Source organism: Buceros rhinoceros, unplaced genomic scaffold (genome assembly GCF_000710305.1).
Source record: "Buceros rhinoceros silvestris isolate BGI_N320 unplaced genomic scaffold, ASM71030v1 scaffold4732, whole genome shotgun sequence".
In the NCBI taxonomy this organism is placed as follows: Eukaryota; Metazoa; Chordata; class Aves; order Bucerotiformes; family Bucerotidae; genus Buceros; species Buceros rhinoceros.
In genome coordinates, this window is record NW_010398170.1 from 25,151 (window position 1) to 40,152 (window position 15,002).

Consider the following 15,002-nt stretch of genomic DNA (forward strand, 5'->3'; position numbering starts at 1 on the left):
CTGGGTCGTCTCTAATCACAACTCCCAGTAGAGCAGCTTTCCTTAAGAGCCTTGGGGAAGATGGAAACACCTGTCAAATCCACTTCTTCAACAAGCGATCTCGTTCAGACCAGCCCTTCTCAGTCAGGATTGCAGGACGCGGCCCAAAGAACAAACTCAGTTGTTTTCTGCCTGGCAGCACACGAGGCAACAGGCTTCAGACCTAAATCTTGGGAAGCAATACTTGATGTCTTCGTATCAATGTCCTGCTGATTTCTTCTACTCTCTGGCATCCTGGATGGGAAGTTACATATTAGTTGAAACCCTCGCTTTTCTATCCCACTCTAAGCCTATTCTTTATCCATCCCATAGAAATCTACGATCTGTCAGACAAAATCCACCCCTCGGTGACTAAGGATTTGCCACCACTTTTCCACAGATTTATTGCTCTCCTTGTGAAGAACATCTTTATTTGTTTTCACTTAATCTACTCAGTTTCCCATCTACAAGACGGGGATAACAAGGCCTTTTCCCATCTGTTCCTAGCTTAACCTGTTGTTATCGCGAACACTTCCGTCTCCCTTCTGTAAGTTACTACAGCATCTTGCCCAGGACCATAGAAAGCCATGAGGAAACACAATGGAGGTGATAATTACAGAGGGGAGACACTGATGTCTCACCTGTCAGTGCCATTGCCAGGCGAAACTCTTCCTTCAGCATCTGGAGAACTTCTTTTGCACCTTCTTCACCCTAAGAGATTAGGAGACAGTGTGTACTATTACGTGTACATACAGCTCACGTGTGTAGATGCAGACACGTATACAGGTGTTACAACCGTAACTCCTGAGTACTTGTCATAGCAAATTTTAGATTAGACGGTCTGGACAGACACCGTCACACATGCACACATACACTAAGCCTAAATGGCAAGTCTAAGCGATTTAAAACCAGAAATCGGAGCTTTTTCTAACTTACTTGATAAACCAGGCCCCAGATGAGAGGTCTGCCGATGAATACAGCTTTGGCACCAAGAGCTAACGCTTTGAGAATGTCCGTGCCTTTCCGTACGCCACCATCCAGGAACACCTCCACCTTCCCCTCCACAGCCTCAACGATTTCAGGCAAAACATCAATCTAAAAGAGTGAAATAGGAATATAGCTTGTCCACTTCTGGAACCACATTTATTTTTTGAATAATCTGGATCCCAGCTCTAAAGAAGCTGAATGAGCGACAGAGTGCCTAACCGTATGCACAGGTAACACAGCTTGGTATGGAAAATCCAGGTGGAATTTGCATGTTAGCAGATAGATACATAGGTCAAATTTATTTGGAGAGTCACATAAATAGAATGAGAATCAGCAGGGTCACACAAAATATCCATCTGATCTCATGACACATGTCCAACACAAGTACCACGTACTTCAGAATAATATCAGAAACAGCAAACACGGAGGAGGCCTTTCCTGATATTACCCCCCAAACTTGCAGCATCCACTAATCTGGGGATGAATTGAATCATTGTCACGTTTTAGGTAATTATCTTCACTTCCTTGTTTAAATTTATTATTCATTTATACTAAGGGCTATCTGGCATCCCATACACAAATATATTTTCCCTTTTGAAAATACATCTTGATTACATCAATGATTGTAGCTACACGTAAGCAGCCGGGGAGTTAGTAACACATCCACACCACGCAAGAGGTCCCAACGAAGAGACGAGCCTCTGGAATTTGAGCCTCAAGCATTAATTAACAGGGCAAGTGTTCCCATAACACCTGAATAGTTCCTATCCACGAAAATCTGGAAAGACACAAAACTGGAAGCCAAGAACTAAGAAGACTGGAAACAGTGTGTGATAGTAAGACAAAAGACACACAAATTCATTTCTTTCAAATATGAATGTAATTAAATTCCTTCCTAATGGATGAAAAATGACTAGGAGATGGGGGGAAAAAAGAAAACCAACTTGGAAGTGCAGTTTGTTTTTAGATTTGGATTAAAATGGTCTTGAAGTTTGGCACTTGCTCTGATTTTTTCCCCTCCCTTTGGTTTTGCTCTCTTGCCAAACATATCCTGGATCTATTTCCATATAGAGAGACCACTTTCTACATCCTGACACACTGTACCAATGCTGAAGTGCTATAATAACCAAAATATGACACAAACCATAATTAAAACAGAGAATTCCTCGATGTGTAACTAGACACGAGAAATATTAACCAGCTTGGGTTCAGCTCACCCTCTGAAAACCCATGAAATGAAAGCAAATTATTACACCTCTAAACCAGAAACATTTAGCATGCTCTGATACGGATATTTACATTATGAAAACTGCATCGTGGAATGTTGTTCTTTGGATGATGAAATCGAGAATGCAGCAGCTTCCGTAGTGCCTTCTCCTCTGAAGAGAAGTGGTGTTGTAAAGGAAGAGCTCGTAACAACTGCTTGGCAAGTGTAATTTCTATTCTACTGCAGCTGGCAAAAAATTAATTTGTATTTCTTGAGCTTCCTCATTTCTCAAAATGATGTTTTTAATATCCTTATATGTTCTTCTTGTTGGATTACCTCACACACAGGCTGACCCAAGATTTTCAAATGCTCTTAGGAGAATTGGAGAATACATTCTCAAAAAGTGACAAGAACACAAAGAGGACAGAAGTTAGAGAAGAAAAATTCATTTCAGAAGTATCAGGCACGCACGGTCTGAAAATTCATTTCACCTCAAGGTGTCTAAACCTGAATAGTGGCACAATTCAACAGCACAACATTACATCTGAAAGAAGAAAAAGCTCAGAGTCTCTTTGGAAACTGGAGAAGTCCTGACATCAGGAGGCCTTTTTACTAGCAGTTGCCAGGAGTACCTGGAGACAGTCAAGCAAGAGCATCTCGGAGGACAATGCCTAGACTTCACTAACCGTTTAGAAAACCATTTGTGCTGGCATTGGGCTCCCCAGTGCAGAGCTTGGCTGGTGAAGGACCAATCAACACAACCAGGCAATCACTGGGCGCACGCAAAGACCTCTGAAAATCATTGGGTGAAGGAATTTGGTTGGGGAAATCCATAGCTACCATTGAGGAGATCAGCAGAAGCGCTGCAGGAGAGGGAGGAACATGCCAGCGGTACAGCAGAGCAAAGCAGGAAAGACTTCACGTGCAAAACACTCTGCAGTGAAAAGCAGATTTCCTGTCCCCCTCTCCCTTCTGAAAATAATCATGGAAAACAGGAGGGTTTTCATCAAGGACTCATTAAAAATACTGAAACAGTAACAACCGGGCTTTGATTCTCCTCATCCTTTCCATTCTCCTTTTACTTGTGCAGCTTTCCCACACCACACAAAGAAGGATGAGTGATGACTGGAATTTTGGGGGGTTCCCTTCACATAGTTTTTCATTTTCCCTGAACACATACTTTTTCATTTTCCTTTACTTCTTTCTTTCTTGCCGGTTGAGAACTTCTCAAATCCCTTCTCACCTTTGGAAGAGGCACAGGGCAGCACGAGAAGGAAAAAGGAAAAAACCTGTCATCTTACCACCCTCTACCTTTTCCAAAGGTGAAAATGTTTGAAAGGAGAAGAATGGAGAGTTTCATTCTGCCTTTAGCTGCTCTGTAACTGTAAATTTTTCAGAAGTCTCTGATTAAAAGGGAAATACAACCCTAGCACAACCTTCAGTGAACTGCAAACAGCAACAGGAGGTTTCGGAAAAGGATGGAAAAGGAGAAATAAAAGACTAGAAAAAAGCCTCTTAAAGACTTTCCAGTTTCTGCACATTTACCTGACGATAATACACTACCTGAAACTGCTCTTCTAGGTTTCCATGCAGGGTGCTGTGGCCGAGGACAGGCTGCTGAGATGATAGCTTGAAGAAAGAGCCACACATAAACCCACCTGCGTGTGTTTCACTTGACCTGACCAAGGGGAGGCTGTGTCTAACTCAGAGTACGATACTCAGAAGTGGAGAGAGCTACCTACGCGTCTTTCCGCCAGCTACCACGTGTTCAGAGGAAGCAAACAAGAAGCCAAAAGGTAAAGAACACTGGTGCATAGTGGCAGCAGTACTTACAGTTGCAGGGACCCCATCAAGCTGTCGTGCTCCATGATTTGACACCAGGATACCATCTACCCCAATCTTTACAGCTTCTTTAGCATCATCAGCTAGAAAAAAAACAAACCAGATATGCCCGGGGAGCTTATTAACACCATGATGGGGGAAATTTGGGCATTGCTAAAAAAACTTTGCCAGCTAATGCAAAGCCCCCTTAGGCTTCATCCAGCCAAAACCCCATCTCAACTCAGAAAATGGTTTTATCTTTAAAGAATAAGACCAGAAAAATCATTTGAAGTGTTGGAGCGGAACATCTGACCACTTTGGATTAGCAGCCGCTTTGGTTGCCAGCCTTGATTTTCTCTGCTATGTCCCACAAGTCACCACTAAGAAATTATTTAGCTAAATTATTTTCTCTGAGCTAAAATGACTGGCATGATCACAGTAATAATCCGTGCTTAATGAAACCACGTCACTGTGCTCAGTGCTCTTTTGACAGAGCCCCCTTCCCTTTAAGCAGGGTGCAACGCAGAGCAGTCAGAGTGTACAGGTACAAGGAACAGAGCAAGTTCGATCCTCCTGGCTGTGCCTGATTTCGGATATAACTGATGTGACCAAGCCTACCAACAACTCCAGGGACTTGCTTCAGCAGCTGCTTCTGAGAGCACCTTGGCTGCTGGGTTCCTACCCGTGCATGAGGAAGAGAAGGTTTTTTCCCTTTGGCTAAAACAAAGCCAAAACCAACCAATCTCCCCTACTTCACACAGCACCGAAATATGAACATGCATCCCACCGTATCCCATATGAGCAAAGCAGATGTTTGCCGCTAAAAACTAATGCAGCTCTATGCAATCCTCCAGAACTTCCCCAGCACAAGCATTTCCCCTCCCTGGTGTCTCTGCGAGAGGGGACACCTCGCCTCCCCCATAGCAAGCAGCAGAGCTACACACCCCTGAGGATTCCTTTCGCGACGATGGGCAGCGAGGTCAGCCCTCGAAGCCATCTGATGTCCTCCCAATTGACGCTTGCATCGATCGCCTCGGCCACGTACACAGCCAGCCCGCTGTTTTCTCCAAAGTCTTTCCCTGAGGAGAACGCCAGGTCGCTGCTTGAGAAGTTTTTTAATCTGAAACAACAGAAGACATCAAAAAATAGTCTGAGAAAGATTCGTTGCAGCCACGAAGCAAATACCAGCAGTCAAGATTGCTGTGTTAAACCTTTGCTGTACCACAGGGCAGAAGGAAAAAAGCCTCTCTCAGCATATCAGACCCTAGCCCACAGGAAGCCAAAACCTTTAGCTGTCCATAACACCGGCCCGTGACAACCATCTGAGTTCTTTCAAAAGAAACAGGACAAAGCCCAGAATCTAGAGGTTCAGCATCAAATCTACACTCAGGAAGAAACCCCAGCAGTGAGAGCACTAATTTGGGCTGAAGCATCTGTCCGTTCATAGACCTCCTGTGTGACTTTGGATCCAACACTCAGCAACTCTTTTTGCCTCAGTTTCCCACCATAAAACAGGAAGAACAGTAACAGCTAGCAGCGCTGCAAGGGCAAAAGCACCAGAGGCAGTGGGACGTTCAGACCCTGGAGCGCTACAGGCTGGATGTGAGAAGAGAACATCAGCCTTGCTTGATGTAACCCAGGACCCACTGAAGTCTAGAGGCACACCTCTGCTTAGCAGCAAAATCCTTTCATGCAGCAAATTGGGTTTGGGGTTTGTGGGTTTTTCTGTTTTTGTTTGTTTTTTTGTTTTTTGGGTTTTTTTTCCAAATCTGGGGGATTCAGCTACTGGAGGAATAGGGGATCAGGTAGGTGGGACTGGAGAAGAAAGGGAAATTTTGTTCATCTCCATGAATTAGAAGGATTTGCATGAAGCCTTGCAAAGAATTCAGAATTTTCATCTGTCCAACAAGACCAACATCCAGCCGGTTCAGCTTGTGTCTTTTATGCACATTCCCTTGTAAAACGTAGGGGTGGAGAATGGAGTTCACATGCACACATTAGCTGTTATTTGCTCGTTGGCACCAAATCAGTCTCCCAGGAAGGGTGACAGCCTCTGCACCAGAGAGTTCACAGCATTACTAGACAAAGCAGGAGAAGGGGAAAGGGAGCAAATAGGGAAATTCAAAGCTGAGGAAGCATTAAACCACCACTGGTGACACCAGTACTGCCAAGCACACCCATGCCCCGTGGAAGGCTGATTGCTCTGTTCCTTGGAAACTGTCTCGCATTCCGCGTTGTGATGTTTCATACTCTCATTCCGCAATTTTGGAAACGCACAGCGGTTTTTGCAGGGAAACTGCCTAGTTTCATCCGCTGCCTGCGACAAGCAGCATTTCACACGGCTTTTCTGCCCAGCTCCAGGCCCAGAAGAAAGCGAGAGAGGAGAGGGCAAGTTCCAGCTTTTCAGCTGTTGGTTAGTGGAGGGCGGGTACCCAGAGAAAAACAGAACCATGGATAAGATTATATAAATAACCTTTGTTTTTCTTGGCCTGCGCAACGCAGATCAACACTTGGGTGAATGTTGCCTCACATACATTTCTGAGCACAATGGCACCTTGTTGTTGCTTTGAAACTTTGTTGAAAACCCGAAGCCAAGAAAAAGTTATCACATAACGGAGCAGAGCCCCGCGTGAGGAACGTTTCACCGCCGGCTCTGCAACAAAACGCTGTCCAAGCATCATTCTGAAATCCGAAGTGATTAATTCGAACCTTTAAAGATTACTCCAACTTTATACAGTTTCATATGGTTCATTCAAACCAAAACTTGTTACGGTTTGGTCAGGGGGAACCAAAGTGTTTCAGAAATGCTCTACTGCTTTACTCAAATATTTTTGCGTTATTTGAGTTGCACCCAAAAACTCTTTAACCCCGGGCCCTCAAATGATACCGCCTCTAAAAAAAAGATACTTAAAGATTTTTTTTTAATTAGGTAAAATAACAGTGTGTATCAATAATGTTCTGTCAATCCCAGACCTACAGCAGGATTATTACATAGGGCATATGCATACCAGCAAAATACATGTTAATGTTAGATTTGTCAGGGATTTTTTTGTTTTCTTTTGTTTTCCTCATCAGATTGTACTTTAACACAGAATCACAGGCAGTGTTAAGGTTGCTCTGCCAACCTTCACCTCATCACCCATTAGCTTCAAGTACAATCATATGGGGGAGATCCAACACCCCGAGCTCTGAAGGCTTTTTGCCTGAGAGGTGAAGAATCAGATTCACTGCACAATCCCAGGACTTCCCTTCAATTTGAATACTATGAAAAAGAAGAGAGACCTCAGGATGTGGCATTATCACTCTTGCTAGGTACGTGTTACCTATGGTATCTACGTCGTTTAACATAACACTCTTAGAGGACAGAGGAAGAGCACTTCAGATCCATTAATAATACAAAACTAGCTTTCACCCAGAACCCAAATCAAAATAAAGCTTCAAACCATGTTCAGCTATTACTTTATTTTTCTTCTTTCCATTCTTGTGTTCATTTGTAGGCTCGGAATTAGAGCAAACACAGTAGTCTTAATACGTACCTTGGCAGCCCGCAGTCACCACCAAGACCTACTTGCAAGATCCTCAGCTCCATTTTGCAAACCCAAGCCCCGCTAACCCTGTGCCAGCCCTTCAGCATAAGTTTGTCAGGGTGGTCTCTACAGTCTAATAATTTATATTTGCAAAAAGCTGGTGAAATCAGCGTCCTTACAGCAGCACCAGATAACTCTGTTAAAATTAGATGCTGCATAGGTCCCACAGTAGAGAGGAACTAGGACGAGTGCTGCAGTCAGTCATGAGGCCTCAAAATCTTCTGAGATGTCCCAAAACTCATGTGGGGGGTAGAAGTTGCCCTCGTGGAGAATTTAGAAAGAGCCATGGTTTTCTATGTTTGAGTAAAGGAAGAGTTGAAGGTGCTTGGAAAGGGGCTCCATGGTCAGTAGCAAAATGGCCCTGGACCCTCTGCAGTATCGTAGGATAACACAGGTTAGAAGGGACCGTAACACTGGATGGATCTTTGGTCACGTAGTGCGGGCCTCCCATTCAGAGCAGAACGAACTCTGCAGCTGGATCCAAGTTCAGAGTCAGAGCAGGTTGCACAGCGCAGCGTCCAGAGGAGTTTTGAAAACATCCAAGCGTGTATTGACAGATGGACAAAGAACTGCCCCATCTCTCTAACTTTGTCAGTCTGCAGCCTCATGTTGCCTGGCACAGAGTGCCTTGCACAGCCTGCAAGCAGCCAGCAAATCCTGGGTTCGACCCACAGCACAGCAAGAGATAAGTGCTCTGTTCTCTGGTGTTATCTCCCAGTCCAGCATGTGGCACCTAGAAGAAATTCCTCGTGCCAGAGAGAAATTTCTCCCACAGCACCTCACGGTGACCATGGCACTGCCACACAGCCACCTCACATCCCATCAGCAGGCACCTACCTGAGGTGGGGAGGAAGCTGGAACTTGTTGCGCACATCATCGATGCGCCTGCCAAGGAATGGTGTGTCCACCGTCACGAAGATGCCTTTGTAGCCCGCTCTCTCCGCACGCTTCACAAGGGATTTGGTAACCTCCCGGTCCTTGTACACATAAAGCTGCAGCCAGTGAAGGCCGGCTGGAGCTGCTTCAGCCACTTCTTCAATGGAAGAGGTGGCCCAGGAGCTCAGCATCATCCCAGTCCCCATCGCATGGCAGGCTGGAGAAACACACAGTTACATTCAAGACCGCCCAAAACATGGAGGCTCCTCTAAACAGAAGCACTTGGCTCATGAGGGTGTGTTGGTGCTCACAAATAGCAGTTACGAACAGCGGTGCGCTGCTGTGAGAGCTCTCTGGCTTTTTCTCTGTCTTTATAGGCAAATTTCTGGTGTCTGCACACTGTTTGGGATGATATTATAACAAAAGATATTATAATCCAACTAAGCCTAACCCGTACCAATAATTCCCCATCCTATGGGGAACCTGTTTGTAAGCCCCTAGTGTTTGGCTACCCCTTGTCAGAAACTTTGGCACGTTCATTCAGGGACATACACACAGCACTCACAGCTTTAAATGATCCCAAAAAATGATTTAAGGGTTCCAACATTTTGAGCACTGCCAAACATTGCTGCAGGTTGGCGTTTCGGGTTGGTCATCGTCAACGTTGCTCCTCAGTCCTCCTCTCCACACACTCCCTTGAGCATTTTGATCATGGTTTCTTGAAGTGCTCTTTTAGTACGTGCCTGTTGTCACCTCTATGGGGCATTTTAGGGCATAATAAGACAGAAGGACATGGTCCATCAGACACCCTCATTTAAAGACTTGAGGGGGAAGCTCCACTGTTGTTTTGGCACCTTCACTGCCCATCTCTTGACCTGAAGGAGAGGACCCACACCACACCCCATGTGTGATCCCACACATAAAAATTCACACTTCTAGCAATAACAGGTCTAATTTCACTGAGAGTGGGAGAAACACGGTCCCACGTGGCAGTCCCCACCCTGGAGACTCCAAAAGTAAATACAAAGATGAGCCAACAGACAAGTGGGCTCTGAAGTCTCTGCTGAGGCCAAAGGGTGGGTGCATAAGCCCAATATGTTTTGGACTCTCCTCCTTCACCTTCAAAAAGCCATGGAGTAAAATCACTTTTGAGGTGTGAGCAGCCCCAAGGTTAAATGTCATCAAAAAATCCCAGATGAGGTCAAGCGGTCGGAGGCTCTGTGCCAGCTGCTTGCCCGGGGGCGATTTCCAGCCCAGGCTGCACGACAAGCCAGCTAACCTCATACAATCATAGTTTTATGAATCTATCACTTATTCTTGTTGGAACAATCCGTCACTTAATGTAAAATAAAGGAAAACACACTGTAAAACTCAAAAATATTATAGAAAGCCTTATTTTTCTTGGTCTACCGCAGTATGCATATTTTTAATGTAAAGGGACCTCTGTTTCAAAACGTCATCTCCAGCCTGTGGAGGAATTAAAAAGTGGTCTTTATGACAACATTTTATTAAATAAGGATTACAAGTCTCTTAGAGGGGAAACTTATGAACAGCTTATTCAAACAAATTGGTTACGCCCTCCCAGGGCCACCTGGCAGCTTTCAGTCCTTGGGAAGACAGTAGCAATGACCCAAAACTCTCTGATTTAGCCATTTCATTCCTTCCTTGGAAATCACTGAAAATAGTTCCCTCTCAAGGATTAAATACCTACAAATGAGTTTCTTCCGAAGAACCCCTGCACCCTGAAGTCCTGCTAAAATCAGCTGTGGTGATCCCTTGTAAGTGATATAATCCCGTAATAAGTGATTTCCACACCGACTTCATGAAGGGATGCTAAAGAAAGAAGGGATCCGCATTCCTGTCGCTCTGTCAAAACACAGCTTCATGAATGAGAGGGAAGGTTGCTAACACAGCCGTTGCAAAACCCTCCGATCAGATAAGGGGAAAATGTAAATGTTATGGTTCAATCTGCCCTTAGGTATCCATCTATTTCCAGTCTTACTTTTATTTTCCAGTCTACCTCAGCAGCCCTACAGACAAGAATAGTTGCAAAAGCCAAAATTAAAATAGAAACCGCACAATAAAAATCTATTCCGTGAATAAAAGATTTTAAACACAAAACACCTCCATATCCTTTCAACTCGCGTCTCTTTCAACTATCCAATACTCAACTTGCATACGCAGCAATAAAGCAAATAATGCTTTCATCTGATTTAAGATTGGATTTAAGCAGTTTGGTTCAATCAGAGTTCAACTACCCCAAACTGGGTTATGGCATTTTCACGAAAGCACTCTTACAAAACTCCTGTCACGCGTCCCGCGAGCTAACGGCTTGCTGGTAAAGAACCAGCTCAAGACGAGTGAATTTCACCACAAAGATCCAAAACAAAGTTCACACACAAAAAATTTTTCAAAGTTTCAGAATCCAAATTCCAGTTTTGGTTCATTTGTGCTTTATCTTAATCATTTTAACGCGATTTTGACTTTCAAAAACTTACAATATATAGTCCTGATCTATAGTCCCTTTTTTCCCCCTCTACCTCAAATCAGGTTTTACTAAAAACATGCTGCCACTTCTTGTACATTTAGCTGCGGCTGAAGAAAACAGAAGCCATTCATTTCCTCCAACAACTATATTTTTGCACTTCCATTTTGCGGCGCTGCAAACACCTCTAATTATCACAAATCATTTGTGATCCATATTCCTACGGGATGCTCTTGCACCCATATGTGTCATTTGCCAGAGTTTAAACATCAGATCTTTGCAAACCAGCCTTTCCTCACGCCATTTCAGGTTGCTGTTAGCCTTTTGTTCTTTTTCCCAGGTCTCCTTTTAATCCTGAGCGTTGCCCAATGCCTACGTTTACCTTTGTACATGCTGCAGGCTCCCCCGAGGTCAACGACCGTGCAGAGACGCGGTGTTAGCCACATGCAGGAAGCTGAGGAAATTTTGATGTCAGGACAAGAAAGCTCTGAATTATTGTACTCCACCTTGTTTCAGGGCCAAATGCAACTAGACCTGGGGTATGGTGGAGCGTCTGGGAAAAGGGAGCTTGCCAGCCTTTGCTCCACGGCTGCCTTGAGGGGCAGGTTTCTCAGTCTCACTTAGCCAAGGGAAACCATGAGCAAGGACATACCTTCTCACCGGGGAACATAAACCTCAATAAAATGGGTCTTTTCCCATTCTTGGGGAACTCACCTGAAGCATTTTACAAGACAATAAATCAAGGCTGACCATGGGACAGGACCCACTTGGGAAGTCCACGGGAGAACAGAGCGGTAACGGGTTTTAGTCCTTTTTTTCATCCTGAAACCTCTCTCCTTCCCCTCTATGATACGACATCACTTTGTTAAGTGGTTTGGAAGGGTATGGAGTTCGTGCCTGTGGGCAACCCAGAGGCAGCGTACTTCAGGGGAGGACACTGGAGAAGAGCCCAGTTTAAGCTTGCATATTTTGCCAGGATTACCTCGTACGGGAACAGGAACTTGCTATTTTTCTCTAGCTGTGCAAATTCCCACCGATTTCCTTTTAGGGACATCTCTGAAGCACGGCAGCCAAACTGCCCCACTGTGGTCATTTTTCCCCGAATCCACCAACAAATCCACTGTCCCCAAGTTACATTACTTGGGATCAACATGATGTCCTTTTGGCACAGTGGTATTTCTCAAGAGAAGCAGCTACGTTCTTGGAGCTGCATCGCCTAAGAAACTGAGTTGTTTAAAGTACTTAACATTACTCTCTTGACGAAACACGCTTGGCTGAGAAATCTCCTGCCCAGCCTTACCTCACTTAGCCTTTATGAAACGCTGCGTGTGAGTCGTGCCTACGGTCATTTTGTGGACACAATGCATTTTGTCGGCTGTGCAGGAAGGCTGGAGGCTGCTGGGAAAAATACGCGTGGCCAAAATGGATCTGGCTGGGCTAGGAGAGCTGTCGTGCCAGACTGCCTGTGTACACTCGCACCAGAAAGTGCCCTGGCCACGGTGGCCTCAGAGGGCAGTCAGGGCCACTTTAGTCCAGGCCATGCTGTCCCACATGAATATGTCCTCTCGGTGACCCCGGAGGAGCCATACCTCAGAATTAATGCTTTTTTTGGAACACCACATAGGTAACAGGTGAGACATGGGTACAAAGTCCTGCTATTGACCTATGTGAGATCAGGCAGAGAGAGCTGGGGTTGTTCAACCTGGAGAAGAGAAGGCTCCAGGAAGACCTTATTGTGGCCTTCCAGCTCCTAAGAAGGATGGCAACAGTCTTTTTAGCAGGGCCTGTTGTGACAGGACAAGGGGTGATGGGTTTAAACTGGAAGAGAGGAAGATTCCAGGTCAGGCTGGACGGGGCTCTGGGCAATCTGCTCTAGTTGCAGATGTCCCTGCTCACTGCAGGGGTTTGGACTAGATGACCTTTGATGGTCCCTTCTAACCCAAAACATTCTATGATTCTATTTTCACTGTGGCTGAGCACCAAAAGCAACAGATCACAAAGTCCCTTCTTCACAGTCACGGGCTTGTCCAATGAGCACAAGGAACCTGAACTCAGATGTTCAGCAGCATCAAAGCAAACAACAGGCATGGCAGAAGTCTGTTAAGAGCTGAAGGAACAAAGATGTTGCTCCCTCTCTAGTGGCAATAATAGAGCTGTCAGCAACTCAACTAGGAAAAAGAAACGCTTTTCAGTCGATATTCCTCCTCCCTGTTTGGCAAAGCAAAGGGGGCAGTCACATCACAGGTGATGGCGAAACCCTTCTTGCGTCAGCAGTAACTCTGTTGTTTGAGAGCAATTGCAGAGGGTAAACGTAAAAACTGATCTGAGCAACTACCAAAGTTTTCAAAGGATGTGGCTAAGAGCACAGTCGGGGGTTCAGCCTGATTTTCAGCAAGTCAGAGAGAAGTCGGGTATTGCAATACTCCTTCTGGGCTAAACCAAGAGAACATAAGGTAATGGGTCAGAAAGAGAACATTATGTAACGAGCAGAAGAGATATCTCTGTACAATAATACTATATATTCATTTATACTCAATTAAGGTTTAAAAAAATTTCGTATTTCTTGCTCAGCAGCTGGATGGTGCACAAGGTTTTGGTTTGGTGTACTTGAAGGTGGATCCTGGAGCCTGAGTACTACTGCAGGGAGACGAGGTGGGGAACACACTGGTTTGTGAGCACAGCATGAAGGCAGGATGGCTAATTAATTTGCATGAAGGAATAGTGAATCTTCCAACGGACAAGCAAGAAAAAAAAAGTCATGTAGAATCAGAAAAGTCCTGTTGAAGAGTATTTAGAGAACAGCCCTTTGCTCTTTCATGGTGGCTAAGATTATTCATCAAATTTGGCAAATATTTTTAGTTAGAGAGGTTGAAATTGGAGTGGGGAGGATAAGAAAAATTCACCTCAGTTAAAATGTCATGTGTTGATATTTTCAAAATGGAAATGTTTTCTTCTGAGCTAACACTTTTGTTTCAAAACAGAACTATGGCTAAAAGCATTAGCTAGTAGGAAAATGAAATAAAACATTGTGTTTTTGGATCAAATTAAACATTTCAGTTAATCCAAAACAATTTTCCTCCCAATCCAAAACAATTTTTCAGTTTCTACTGAACAGAAAATCCATTATTTGGAAAATTGCCACCTACACGGATGAACTACCACTGAAATGCTGGGGAATATACTTGAAGAGAGACCTGGGAAAACTGGGACAACTGCCAAGGTCCGTGAAATGGTTTCAAGGGCTGGAGACCTTGCTCTGTGAGGAAGGGCTCCAGGTCCATTTGGAGATGTCAAAGAAAACTGAGGAGCAGCCTTATTACAGTCTACATGGAATTTTTTCTTTCTTCTCTTTTTTTCAAGTCTAGATAACAGAAGTATAAGTCAGTCAAACATCTGCATTTGAGGCTGTAAACATTTTGACCATGATTACAGCTTATTCTGCTCAGGATGGAGTCAGTTAACCTCTGGGATAACTTACGTTGTGTTGGATGGCCTGTCACCAGCAACTTTTAAAACTACAGCTAAACCTATTTCCCCCAAAAGATCCTTTACTAATGAACAGAATGGTCAGCGAAGGCGCGTTTAAGCCAAGCTGCCCAACTCTGCCCTGCTTTGGGTAAGATACACGCCTCTCCACCCGCCGGGCCACTGCAGGAGGACATCCCTTGAGGAGCAGCAGCTCCAGAAATCCTGACAAACCCCAAAGCGAGGGGTTGGGAGGGCAGGGAGTTTTTACCTAATGAGACACTGTGACATGCCCTTGTCCCTAGAGCGGACATTTACGCTGCAAGCTGTGGGTAAACCTGTTGGAAGAGCAGAACAAAGAAAAACGCGGTTACTTACGGGAGTTCCTTGGCTGGTACAGTTATCGTTCCCAAAATACAAACAGATAGGGGAAGGAGTTGTTACTACTACCTGCACCACCCTGCTCTGCAGGTAATGGTGGTGTGAACCCAAGATTATCTCTCGGGGTTTAACCCCAACCAGAAAGACGTGTGGCTTGTGGTTCCTGCCTCGCTCT

At 44.8% G+C, this 15,002-nt stretch overlaps 1 protein-coding gene across 1 annotated transcript in view; it reads right to left on the reverse strand.

Annotated features, from left to right (window-relative positions):
- Window positions 1-202: 202 nt before the first annotated feature.
- HAO1 (hydroxyacid oxidase (glycolate oxidase) 1) overlaps window positions 203-15,002 on the reverse strand; it is a 24,484-nt gene continuing 9,684 nt past the window's right edge. Inside the window, exons 3-8 of the mRNA XM_010130977.1 lie at window positions 8,458-8,713; window positions 4,978-5,153; window positions 4,046-4,137; window positions 955-1,113; window positions 660-729; window positions 203-273 (exon numbers count right to left, since the gene is read on the reverse strand). Of these exons, the coding sequence (XP_010129279.1) occupies window positions 203-273; window positions 660-729; window positions 955-1,113; window positions 4,046-4,137; window positions 4,978-5,153; window positions 8,458-8,713 (824 nt within the window). The remainder of the gene's footprint in view (window positions 274-659; window positions 730-954; window positions 1,114-4,045; window positions 4,138-4,977; window positions 5,154-8,457; window positions 8,714-15,002) is intronic.